This window comes from Netta rufina (genome assembly GCF_964035555.1).
Source record: "Netta rufina genome assembly, chromosome: 6".
Taxonomy (NCBI): Eukaryota; Metazoa; Chordata; class Aves; order Anseriformes; family Anatidae; genus Netta; species Netta rufina.
Genome location: NC_140129.1, coordinates 4,571,013 through 4,584,775, shown reverse-complemented (window position 1 = coordinate 4,584,775; position 13,763 = coordinate 4,571,013). Strand labels below are relative to the sequence as shown.

At 42.1% G+C, this 13,763-nt stretch overlaps 1 protein-coding gene across 2 annotated transcripts in view; it reads left to right on the top strand.

Moving 5' to 3' along the window:
- MYO1B (myosin IB) overlaps positions 1–13,763 on the top strand; it is a 90,909-nt gene that overhangs the window by 24,305 nt on the left and 52,841 nt on the right. For both annotated transcript variants that reach the window (XM_084289668.1, XM_084289669.1), the window contains exons 4-5: positions 8,431–8,525; positions 11,743–11,847. In XM_084289668.1, coding sequence (XP_084145794.1) covers positions 8,431–8,525; positions 11,743–11,847 — 200 coding nt within the window. The remainder of the gene's footprint in view (positions 1–8,430; positions 8,526–11,742; positions 11,848–13,763) is intronic.

The following is a 13,763-nucleotide window of genomic DNA, read 5'->3' as shown; positions in this document are numbered from 1 at the left end:
TTATTTGGAGAACTCTGCTCACACCCCAAAGGTTTTTCTCAGCTCACGGTACCCCCTTTTTACAAGGCTTTGGTTCCTGTTCCTAGTAATTCTTGGCTTCTCCAGAAATTCCCCCTTTGGACTCATTCATGTGGCTCAGCAGAGTGCCTATTTCTGAAGAGATTTGTAGTCAGGGAAGACAATCACTTGGATCACTTCAAAGGTTAGTTGGCAAAATTAACCGCTGGGCAGGGCGGGCGGGCCTGCAGCTGACAGAAATCATAAATAGCAGTTAAGGAAGGCTGCCTGTATGTAATATTTAAACCCGTGCTAGGAATGAGTTGAAAGAAAAAAGCGGAAGGAAAAAAAAAAAACACAGAAAATAATTTGGAAGGAGGCAGGCTTAAAGCTCTTGACCTCTACAGAGTGGCAGCACTGGATATGGTGGATCCATGAAGATAAATCCCTCAAGCATACAGATGACAAGAGGGTGAAGCATCACTCTTGCTTCAAGAGTCTGCAGGACTTCATGCCAGAGAGGACGGAGCCTCTTGTGTTGCAGGCTGCTGGCCCACCTCCCGTGGGTGCACGATGTCTTGAATTTTTTGACAAGAGCCCCAAGAAACCCCAAGAAAGCAGAGGTTTGAGGAAAGCAGCTGTGATGTGGCCATCTCGAAGCAGCCGTCCGATTTTCTGTAGAGCGTTTGGGAAGAGATTTGTGAGATTGGAAGCTGAGGACATGAAGGAAGATTCTTCTTGCAGGCAGCAATATTTTAGGCATTTTCCTGAAATCTGGGCTGTTTTGGCTGGTTTGGGTAGCATGTCATGCAGCCGTCTGACCCCAGTGCTTGCCAGGTGAACGTAGCCTTATCAGCCTGAACAGTAGCTGCTTGTGTGCTGCTGTTACTAGATCACATGAAATTTTGTAATAATACCTAATAACACAGGAACTGGTTTATAGCAGGTCACGGGGTTGTAAGGAGGCTCAGAAAACGTGCCCAAGGCCCAGGGAGTATAAACAGCCTGGAAAGCAGCGCGCAGGTGGATGTTGGGCTTTATTTTAATGTTTAAAACGGTCTGGCGTGACATTCAGACTGGATTACAAAGTTCACTGGAACGAACCTTTGCGTCTGCCCTCTAAGGAGCTTTGTCTAACCTAGGAAATGAAAAGGCCCTTTGCATTTTTGTTTGTGGCACCGGTGCTGACCCTCCTCTGTAAGGACCTAGGAGCTCGGCGCGGGGGATTGTCACCAGGAAAACGCACGGTGCTGTTTGCAGGCGCAGAACATGGGGCTGCCGGAGCGTTTACGGCACAAGAAAGCCATTCAGAAGCACCAAATCTGTGGGTTTTATGGGTGGTTTCCTTTCCATCTGGCAGCGCTGTCATGAGCATCTCACGAGGCCCCTCGCCCTGGGCAGAGCCCACCTCACGCCGGTAGCGCGCGCTTGTCCCTCGGCTGCCACGTGTGGTCCTCGCCGGCTACAAGGAGCTGGGCGCTGCTGGAAAAGCCTCCAAAAAAAGCCAGAATTGGTACCTTGAAAGCAGAACGGGTTTGTAAGGGAAACGCTGAACCGGAGATCAGTTCCAGATGCTTCTGTAACTCCAGAATCGTCATCATGGTGCATGGAGGAAAATAATCTTGGGGGATCCTTCATGAATTAACCGCTGGCGTAGAGCCGAAGCAAAATCACTTTGTTTTCAGTGCAGTTTTCAAATATTTACCCATACCTCTGTACACAGCATACTTTCACATTTCACTTCAGTCGTGTTGGGGATTAAGAGTCAAATGTTTTTAGTTATCTGTGACAATCTCTCTCTCTTCTTTCTTCTTTTTTTTTTTTTTTTTCTTTTTTTTTTTGTGTGTGATGTGAGTGCATTTGGGATAGTCTGTGTATATCTGTAAGCATAAAAACATTTCGTTTTGGCTAGATTGTTAAAGCCAAGATTATTAAAAAAAAAAAAAAAAAAAAAAGAAAAAGAAAAAATGTCCTATGTGTTGGCTATTTGGAGATGTGTGTTAATGCTCCAGGAGCCTAAACTCATGGTAACTTTTTTGCCAGATCCCATTTCTCTCATTTTCCTGGAACTGAAACTTGTGTCTAGAGCTCGTATTATGCCGTTGATATTTTTAGGACAGAGAATGCTGAGGTTTTCTTTTAATTAATTCACACTGTCACATAAAGTCGAATCCCACTAATGCTCACCAAAGGCTTGGGAATCCGCTCAGCACGACCGGCTGAATGTTGTGAATGAAGCGGGCCCTTCGTTAAACAGGGAAGAGGAATAGTGAGAAACTCAGTCATTTTTCAGTTTTGTAATGCACTTCTCCAAATTTGTCAATACACGGCTGCTCTTTGTGTCTTTTGGATGCTGCAAACCGTTCCCTTTGCAGCTTTTTCACTTGTACATCTAGGCTAGAAATCAGACCAGCCCTTTGGGTGCTGCTGAACACATTGAAATTCTTCTGGTTAGAAAATTGACCGATGTGATGGTCGAACTTGGAAATAAAAACAATTTTAAACACCTCGTGCAGCTTTCAGTGTAACTATATTTAAAGAAAGGATCTGGATTATATTTGAGAAAGGATTTTCATTAAAATGTTGGGACTTTTTGCACACTGGAAAGAATGAGAAGTACTTAAAGGAGACAGTGCTGTGTTTCAGTTTGGAGATCCAGACTTAAAAGTGGGGGCAGGTAGAGGCCCTATTGGAAACGAGAGAAATCCCATTTGATGCACGGTGTGTACATGGATCAAAATTTTCCTTGTGCCTTCCCTACAGTGGCAGCGTGGTACTCTGAAGAAAAGGGATTTCAGATTGCAATTAAGAACAGCTGTCGTTCTTTCTGGGGAAATGTCTCATTGTGCTTAATGGTGCCTTTTTTTTTTTTTTTTTTTTTCTAAGCAACTTAAAACACACCAGCAACTGCCCATCTGCTGCGCTAGGAGCCTTTGTCATGATGTTAGGGACAGCATAAACAAAGCTAATGTTTAAAGCCTTGAAACTTCAGCTAAAATCCAGCTCTCTTACCACCTTCAGAGGCACTTTTTCCATTCAGTCTCCTTCTGTCTGTGACTATATGCAAAAGGCTCTGATTTCTACAACTCCGAGTACATCGTGGTTGATGTAGTTTGGTTTATTAAAGATAAACTATTTCATGTTAGGAATTAGGAAATACACAGTCTTAATATTTACTGTCTAGCACACTGAATAATCTTTTCCTTATGTTTTGGATAGATAAGAGAGCTGGGGCTGGGGTTTACAAATAAAGCTCGGAACTACAAAGACAGTTTAATTGTGGTCATTTCTGTAAATTAGTTCGAATCTGCATTTTTCTTGTGTACACAGTTTCCTTCTGTGTGCTACAGAAATGATTTTTACATGCTAGGCCTCGTGGAGTTGAAGCTAGAGCTGACCACGGTCGCTGCGAGATGATTCTCAGCAAGGCTGCGACCTCAGGACAGAAGAGGTGTGTGTGGTGGGCATCCATATCGAGGGGTAGCAGAGCAGCAAGGGCACACACATATATCCCCAAATCCCCTGCATAAGTTTGAGCAGATGTCTGTTTATGGGCTGGACAGGCTCGTTAGCTTGGTGTTGTGCCTGAGCTAATGAGCGCACAGGATCTCTGAGATATCCTTGCTGTACCCAGGGCTTCCCAAGCAGTGCTTTATTTCCAAAAGTGAGCTGGAGGTGAAATAAAGTTATGTGAGCAGGAATAACAAAGTGGGGTGTGCTGCTGCAGTGTATGTTAGCCACACAGGATTGCTGATAAAACAGGTTTCTGTGCTCACCAGGAAAACCAAATAGGTTTGAAAACGCACGAGTATTTTGAATGGGGTAAAAGCCTTTCCATCTGTCGTAGCGCACCTCTTTATCCCGGTGTTTAAACTCATTAATTTTTCCCCTGAATGGCATTTTTCTAAGAGCAGCTGCTCGCCTGTGAAGGTCTGTCCTAGCCCGTGCTCCATCAGCTGCTGCAATATTCACACCAGTGGCAAGCTAATCAGCCTTTTCTTTTCGAGTGTGTCAAAATGCCGAACGCGAGCCGGTTTGCAATTATGGGAAATGGGAGCACGCTTCTTACCCGTAGGGCAATTAGATGAGATGATTCTGCACTATGAGCTAATAACATAAATAACCTCTTCTGGTGGTTTTTCCTGAATGGTGATTTTTCCACCGAGCTTCAGTGGAGTGGGGGAAAACATACATAACTAATCGTGATGATTTACAACAGAAAGCCCCAAAGCACTTTATAAAATATGCTTCCACTTTTCCCATCCATTATTATTACCATTTTTTTTATATATATATACCAGAGCAAACCGTGATTCTGCTGTTCTCCCACAGCATGCTGTGAGAGGAAGAAACAGCTTCGTTGTCATCCTGTTCTGCGCAGTCATAAAGAAAAGGAAGGAACTTAAATGTTCTTCTTTAATTAGACTTGAAAGAATCGATATACATTAAATACTGCGTACATTTTACATTACGTGATACGTCAAGTTTAAATCTTGTTGTATCTCTTTTGAGTGCAGCATAGTGCACACCTTTCAATGCTAAAGCACTGCTGAATATATAGCATGTACCCTGCCTGTGTGGTTATGGGATGAGATGAAGGGGTGCTGGGGCTCTGCTTCCTGAGGAATTGGAGGGGTCAAGGAGGGAGGTTTTCTTCATTTCCTTTGGGAGTAGTGAATGAGTTGGCAGATGGAGGCCAAGATTTACCAGTAAAGGTTTTAATACGGGGACCGAGAGACTGAGAATCGAAAGCAACAGCCAGGAAAGATGAGCTGAAGGGAACGTAGGAATGCCTGGGGAAAGCCATCCGTGCGTTTCACCCAGGGACAATGCCTGAGGACGCCGAAGGAAGGGAGAGGAAGCACGAAAACACTGGTGGGAAGAAGTCCTGCCAGCTGAGGACTGCTCATCCCGGTGATTTCGGCTTAAGGGAGGAAGACGGTGGAAGAGAAGAGCTGGCTCTTTTTGGCTCTTGTGGGCTCGAGTTCTGTTGTTTAAAGCTTTTTGCCGCTGTTACTCTGGGGTCAGCCCTGATGCGCTAACAGACCTGTGATGGGGTGGGTGGCTGCCCGCCTTGCTCTGGTCTCAAGGGGCTGGTGTGCTGCTGGAAGCTGCCCGAGCCCTTCAGCAACTCCCCCTGCAGGCCTGTTTGCTGCTTCCCTTCGTGTTAGCGTTTTTAGGGTCGGACTTGGGTTTCTTTGTAGAGCTGTCTGGCCATCTGGATCCACGTGGCCGGCGGAGCGGGTGCTATAAAAAAGCAGGGTGATCTAGGTGTGGGTGGTGCTCTGACTTCAAATTGCTCCTATACTTAAATCTTAGCTATAAGAGAGCTCCAGCAAATAGTTCTGTTTGTTGTGGTAGGAGAATGTCGTCGTCTTCCAGGATAACCTAAAAATCATAGGCCAGTTTATTACAAGGTATGGTCAATGACACTGCTGACACACTCACCATTTAATTTGAAACACATGGGGTATAGCTGCCTTGTAAATTATGAACTATTTTAAAAAATGTGCTTAGGCTCTGTAATTGCGAGGCAGCTCAGATAGTAGCATGTGGTTTAAAGCCATAGCTGTAAACATTGACTTCCCAGAGCTCTGCCGAAAGGAAAAGGATAAAAGGGTTCTTAGCAGTCGACAGATCGTCAAAATATGTTAAGCTAAAGTGGTCTTAAATGGAATTAGTTTATATGTTTGTAACAAATAGGGGATAGCAAGAAGTTTTATTTTTGGAACAAGCAGAGTTTGAACAAAAGGACTCGAAGCTTTTCAATGCAAAGGCAGAAGAAGGTGGTGAACGGGCAGGACAGCGAAGCAGTGCCATGCATTAAAGTTGACACGGCAGATGAATTGATCGCTTTTTCCTTTGAACTAAAGATCTGTGTTCAGGCTCTGCTGCAAACGTGTCCAGCGCTGTTTGCGATGCCAGTGAGACAAATCTGGAACGCTGTTATTTCAATACGCTCTTGGCTGTGCCTCCTCCAGTTGGATTGTTGGAGCAGTGGTTGAAACGTCAGAAGTAAATTTTAGACAGCTTCCGGCTAACTTCTAACACGGACACATACAAAACTTCTAAAATGAGTTTGCTTCTTCTTTTCTTGTGTCTCTAGCAGATAATATTTGATATTAAATCTTGATGCTTGTGAAACTTTTGCTTTGCTGGGTTGTGTAGGAGACTGGAGGAACAGAGGACGTATGCCCAGCATCCCTGCCGGGGTTGGGTATTAGCAGCAGAACTGCCTGAGATCCCACTCGCTCCTCCAACTTCACAGGTCTCTTTGGAGCATTAAACTTCCCATTTCTTTGTTGAGGGAGGAGAAGGAATGTGATTTGTTTTTTTTTTTTTTCACTGTGTGGTGTAGGCAGAGTTAATACATCAAGCACTAAAATATATTGTGACGGGCTGCTGGGAAACTAGAAATTGGGTGTATTAGGAAAGATGAATGGTTACGGGGCTGATTAACTCATAACTCAGTATATCAACAGAAAGAGAATACCTCCTCTGTGCTTGGCGCTGACTTCATTGGAGCCATGCCTCCCAGCTGGAAGCTGCTTTCCTGAGTCCAGCCGTGGAAGCCATGGCATTGGCACGAAAGGTCTCTCGCGTGGCCCATGAATGCCCCATGTAGCTTTATTTCTTTCCTCTATGTCTTACTGCTTTTTATTTTTTTATTTTATTTTTTTTTTTTTCCTTGCAGAAAGGACAGTGACTGAAGTTAAACGCATGCTGGGATAAGCTTTACTGACCGCCATGCATTGTGCTCCTCAGTTTACAAGGCTATCTGCAGCAGCGTTCAGCATCCATTATTCATTTCCTCAATATGTCCTGTAAGAGAGTCTGGTAAAGTGTTACTGCTACTGCAGCTTGGATGCTGGACAGTAAAGTAGATGCCAGAAATTGTGTCATGGTCTCTCAGCAGCCGAAGAGTTTTTCTGTTTTTGTGTTTTTTCTTCTCTAGTTTTAGCTCTCTAGCATGTTGGCCCCATCACAAACTGGATTTGTCGTAACACTAAAAGCATTACAGCCTGCTGCTTTCTTGTAAACACATTTTCACCTCTGCTTGAACTGCTGAGTTGAAACGCCTCAATCACCATAGCACTAATAAGCTTTGAGAGATCAGACTTAATTCTGGTTCAGCGGTGAGTGTATCAAAAGGAGCGGTGACCTTTGGTCGTGGTTGTCAAATGGCTGGCCCAGCTGTGCGGAGAGGGATTGCAGCTCAGCGCCTGACACAGCGCAGGCTGGGAGGAAAGCCCTGGAGGAGCCCAGGCTGCTCATGCAACCAGACAGACAGACGGGGTGCAGGAGAGAAGAAGGATGAGCACACGGCAACCAACCGGGGCCATCGTGATGTGTTCTTATGAAGTTATTGGGGAAGAGAAGCCAGAAGGAAGAGCAACCGCCCGAGCTAAGGGACAGTGAAAAGAAATAGGCATGAGCTGACCTGGACGTATGCAGGTTTAGTGTGTGGAGCTTCAAGCTCCAGCAGTAGAGCCTCCGAAAGAAGCTCAGCGTGGGTCACTACTTACATTGATTTGCCCATGCAAACCCCAGCTCGTTTCACGACACAGAGCTGGCTTTTTTCTTATCAGGGGGCTGTGGTTCCCTGTGAAAACTCCATGTGGCTACGCTGATGTATTTGCAGCTGTCAGATGAAGGCAAAGCTCCTGAGCTGTTACAGAATAATCAAGTTTCTAAAAGATGCATCGGATCTGCAAGCATGATGTGTTTTGTGTTGACCTGAGAGTTCATTTATATTTGTCAACCATGGTTTATTTACTGTAAATAATAAACACTTCTATATGTACACAAACACCCAGTATTTTACTAGGTGCAGTAATCTAACAAAGCTCTTGCTGTGCTGAATGGACGTTCGTTTCATGTAAAACTATGCCATGTTTTACTAGCAGATTTATCTCCTGAAGGTAGTTAATGCAAGTGTGCCCTTTTATGCGGATTATGCTTTTTAGTCCTTTCTCAGGTAGTGCTCAAGCTTTTGCAAGGGGTCCTAGTGCTGTCCTAGTGCCTTATTTCATTAACTGGGAAAAATGCTGGTGAATCAAAATCAATAGTACTCATTCTCTGCCTCAAAATGACAACTGAAGAAAAAAAGAGAGTTTGTCCATATGAAGAATGCTACCTAAACACACCCCCCTTCCCCCCACTCCCCCCCAATTTTGAATTTGAGTTTGATATCTGTATGAAAACTTACAAGATAGATTTTGCTTGTTTGTTCCTGGAGAAAAGTCTGAATAAACCACTGAGCCAAAGTATATAATTTGCTTCCATTGAGTCTTTGTATTCTGAAAACTGAAAGCTTCAGCACTTACAGAACACTACGTGCTTGTTTTTTTTTATTTTTTTTTTGTTGTTATTTTGTGTTATTGCTGCTACTTGTGCTATCTAATTCTTAATTGTCTCTTTCTTAATTTGCAGCTTTGCTCTGTCAGATGAAGCATACAGATCTTTAAGGGACCAGGACAAAGACCAGTGTATTCTTATTACAGGAGAGAGCGGAGCTGGTAAAACAGGTAATAAACAGCTTTGATCTCATTCAAAAGCATTCAGAGCTATTCAGACTCTTTTGCAAAGTGATACTAGGGGCTGTAAGAGTTGAGAGTTACTGGTATGTTTTTGTGTCTGGCCATTGCAGAAAATGAAGGCCGTCATGTATGTTGCAGTCTGGGTGATCTTCCATAAATTCACATTTTTTCACATTGTTGCCATGATGTAGTCCTGTCACGTTTTGATACGGTATTGCTATCATTATGCAAAGACATGCTACAGGTTTGTGAAAGAGTATTGCAAGGGCCTGAAAACTTTTAGGCTCTCCCCATGAAAAACACTGAAGACAGTGCAAACTGAACGCTCTTGCTCTTCTAGACTGTAAGGCAGTCCTTTGAAGCTTTTGCATGTCTTCTAATAAATGTATACCTTTAAGCTGGATTATACCATTTACCCAAGGAAAATAAATAGCAGTAGCTGATTACTTTGGAAATTTCATCAGTCTTTTGCGTGCTGTGCTGAGCTACAACTCGAAGGTTGGCTGGTGTACCAGAACACTGTGTTTCTAAGGCAAAACTGAAATTATCTTGAAAATTACTGCTAATTTTAAAACTGGAATGGTGGAAATCAGGTGAGGATTGCATAATTGCAGAATACTTTAGAATTACCTTAAAAAAGTAAAACAAAACAAAACAAAACAAACAAACAAAAAAAAAAAAAAAAACACCAAAAAACCCACAGTTATTTCTGAAACAACGGCTTAAAACTGAGTTGACTTACAAAAGGTGGGTAGGAATGCATGTATCTGTTTTCATGTCATTTAAGAGATTTCTTTGAATCTGAGAAAATGTGAAGCTTTGTTTATGCTCAACAAGACTGAGATGTGTAACAGAAAGTTGCTTTACAAGCTTTTAGTGGAAATCTGGAGCATGAACTTCATCTTTAGAGTGCTGAGATAAATGCTTTTGGCTTCCTTTTTCCATGTTTTCCTTTTTTGATTAGTGGCATCCAGTTGAGAGGTCTCAAATTCTTGTAATTTAATCATTTTTTCCAGTTCAATAACATGCAAATACATGTGTGTTCAGTAAAAGTATATATTAAATAATTGAGTTCTTACTAATATGATCATTATGGACTCTAGGAGTTCAGACATTAGAAAGGAGTTCAGTACCAAAACTCTTTTGTTTTTGATTTCCTCAGGAACAGTGAGTTATCATGCAGCTGAAGTGCATCCTTATTAATGTATTTATTCAGCTGAAGGGTTTAGGAGTGGTTGAGTTTCTGAAGCTCTCTGTAAAAAGGATTCTGGTAGGTTCAGATTTGTATATAAAATTACTGAACCTCGTAGCTCTATGGGCCATGATTTGAATTATTCCTTCTTTGTAAAGGTAAGTGCAGAGTAGCATAAGAGCATGGGTTGAAATTCAAGACAGTAATGGACTCAGAAATTGCAATACTCTCTCCTTAATATTTGACGTAACCATAGTTGTTGAAGTGGGGCTATTAGCTGAGAATAGGTTTCCATTGTAAAGAGAAAGGAAGACAGTAAAGGAAATTCCTGGAGCTGAAGAAACTTGGTAGTACAGGTCCAATAAAACTCTGCTTCAGAATATGTTTTCTGGTAGCCAGAACATTTGATATGCTTGGGCTGGGAGAATTGAATCTGAACCCTCTCCAATTGTTTTCTTTATTTCACTTCCTTTTCTTTTTCTTTAATTTTTTTTTAACTTGTTTTGCAGCTTGTTTATATTGATAATTGATAGTAACAGGAACATTGTGCAAGAAAACACGGTACATTAACAGAATGAGCATTGTGTTTAGATGTTTTTAGATGTTAAGGCAGTGATTCACTTCCTGGTGGCTTTAGTCAATGAAGCGGAGTTCCTAATAAAAGAAAGGGCCTTTATTCTCTCTCTCAGTGATGTTCAAAGCCTATCTTGAGGCCATTGTATATATTCCTATTGCATATTATTTTATAATGGCTTATTTGCTGCTTCAGTGCTTTCTCGTCTCTTTGATTGAGTAGCTCTCCTTAGAGATTTTAGCAAATGTTTCAAATCAAGCAGTTTGGTAATTCCAAGCTCTGAAGGGAAGGGTTTTTTAGAAATGAGAGCTGGGCTCGAGGAATTACTTGGTTAAGGGAGATGGGAAGCCACATGAACACCCCTGGAGTTGTGCTTGCTTGCTTGCTGTGTTGCAGGTTTGCTCTGTATTCCTTGCAATATAGGATAGTAATTGAATACTGGCAAACGAATTTGATTAAATAGGAAAGAATCAAAATCCAAGGGATAACTCGTTTATCAGTTCTTTCCTAAAATGAAACCCTCAAATTTGTAACAGATCTCTGAATAGCAAGTAATGTTTTTTTTATGACCATTGTGTTGAGCTGATAGGGATTCCAGCTGCTAGTCATTACGCTGTACATCAGCTGATAATGCCTCAAATCTCACTGTCTTGTGTCACATGAACTTCACAGACTCTGTTTATAAACAGAATCCTTTCTCAGCTGCTCTTTGTCCTAACCAGCAAAAACATAAGGGTTGGATGGATTTTTCCATCAGAAATTTTCATTCCTGTTTGGGTGATCGACATCCATGTGAACACAGCCTGGAGTCCAAAAATTGTTCCAGATCTATTTGAAGGTATAAACTTTGAACACAGTTTCGTTGTTTCAATGAAGTCTCTACTGACTCTAAAGTTTATACTTTGAAACAGGCTGCGTAATGTTATGCAGTGTTGAATTGCCATTATTTATTTACTTGTCATTTACTCTGAGTTGTGATGGCATGTGTATAGCATTGTATGTTGTGTGCTTACACTTGTGCTATTGTGTATCTGCAGATGTAAACCGATTGAGTTTTGTATCTTGAAACTGCTCAGGCTTAGTTTTTCAGGCTGAAACCTTCAGATCAAACATTCAGGCGTGTTAGCTACAGATTATTTTCCTCCCTAACTAGGGAGGCTAAATGAAGAGGTAGGTGTAGTGTGCCATATCCTGGTGGCCTCTTTAGCTTGGGTGGACTCCAGGTATTTAAGTCAACTGGTGTAATGGCAGGGCTCTCGTGGCAGGATGAGCTCTTTCACCATTTCCAGGTGGTCCAGCAACGGAGAAGAAATCCGACTTGAAATGTGCTGATGATTCCGGTCTGGCATGATGAAAACATGATGGAGATCAAGTCTCCAGTTCCCCTTATGACCAGTTGTCAATACTTACTGCTGTTTTGTTTTGCTCTCCCCCCACAGAGGCAAGCAAACTTGTCATGTCATATGTAGCTGCAGTGTGTGGCAAGGGGGCAGAGGTTAACCAGGTAAAAGAACAACTTCTGCAGTCAAATCCAGTTCTTGAAGGTAAGCTTCTCTTGGAGTGTGTGCAACTGACTGTGTTACCTCTGCATGTATCAGCTTCTCCCATGAGCTGGCTTTGAAAAACGGATCTGCTGTTGTTTTGTACGTACTTGGTGTCTGGAACCATGGAAAATGCTGTCTGTGAAGACAGACACAAGTTATTCAGTTACAGAGAGGTCATCTTAAAAACAAAATCGTTTTCCTCACTTCCTAAATGAGAGCTTAGGAAGTTAGGTCATATGTCCCAGCCTCCTCCTGCTTCTCTCTTAGGGTGTACCCTTTCTTAAGCCTGGCTTGAAGATGCCTGCTGTTGTCAAGAGATTTAACTTCAGTTCAATCCCTCTGATTCATTTCCTTCCGAATTATATTATTATAGTCCCTAGTAAACAAACAATCTCTGTAAAACATTATTTTTCTTTTAGAAAAAAAAAAAAAAAGTGAAGAAATGGATCTTAGTAAAAACTAACCCGATCCATATGGATGCCTGCTATTCCCTAGTACTTATTGTTCCCTGTGTCTGGTGTCTCTGTCAGCCTGTCTTCCTGACAACTGCCTTTCCTGCTCTCCCATCAAGGACTTCATGGTTGTCTGGATTTTTGCTTTTTAATTAGTCAATTTGAAGTGGTTGGCTGCCAGAAACAGGATCTGCATTTTTCCTGGAGATAGGCTGTAAGGTCCTCAAAGCTTGCAGTTTTCTCCCATTGTCTAATAATTGCCTTCAGAAGAGCCTTGGTTAGTGCTGACTTATCTAGGTCTGTTGTGTTGATCCTTGGCGTGGTTTTTTCCACAATTCTTTGAGCTACCCAGCCATATTCTCATAACTGCTGTACAAGGATATGTCACTAGGGTCAGAAGGTACACGGTGCTTGTCAGACTATTGACGGTCAACATTTTATTTATTGTTTAGCTATCTGTATATATGTGTAAGGATTTGAAGTCTACAGATATCAAGTGCTCATTAAATGAGTGGGAGCAAGAGAAAAAAAAGAGGGAAGGGTAAAGCCAAAGTAAGCTGAGAGCAGCGATGAACGGCTGGGTAAAATATGTTCACGGGCTGTACACAAAACACAAGCTGTAAGCAAGCGATTACAGCAAAGGATGAAATATAAAAATTTAAAGACTGCTAAAAATGCAGGATAGGCCTTTCTTGGTGATCTTGATGTTCCCCTTAAGACTGAATGGGGGGCTGCAGCCCTCTGTGGTTTTGGGTTCCCAGAGAAGGGCTGTGCTGCTCTTATCCCGGTTCTGGAAGGCAGGCTTCAGATAGAGACAGAAATAGTAGGGGGACTATGGAAGCTTTGTTTGCTAAAGTGAGGTTGCTCTCCTCAAATGCCAAATTCATTGGATTCCTTGTTAGTTTATGAATCTTTGTTTTAATGCAAGAGGAATACTGAAAGCTCACAGAAAGGTACCTTATGATTTTAAGGTATTATTTGTTCTACTTGGTGCTTATTGGACCCTGGATTATTCCAAAAGGCTGCTGAGCAAGCCTGGCCGCTTATATATATTTTAGACAGGAATTAAGCATTTGTGGTTAGATTTGTTTTCCTTTGGTTACGTAGTTCTGCTTCAGTCAAGCTGCAGTGCAAGGAAATGGCATAAATGTTACATATGCAGCATTTATCTTATGGGAATTCTTTATTTCTCTTTTAACTACGGTGGCTACTGTAAATTAACTTTCAGAAACAATGAACTTGAGGGAAAACTGAGGAACGTGTCTCACGCTCTATAATGGAACGTTTGTGTCTGGTTCGGTGCGGTTATAAATGACTCCACTGTTCAGCACTGCATTTAAGAAAATGCAGCCCTGAGATTTGGTTGTTGAAAAGATGATTTATTGCAGGGCATAAAGATTTTAAAAACAATTCTTTCACTTATCCTTGGCCTTCAGGAGCAAGAAACTTTTCCTTTTGGCTCCA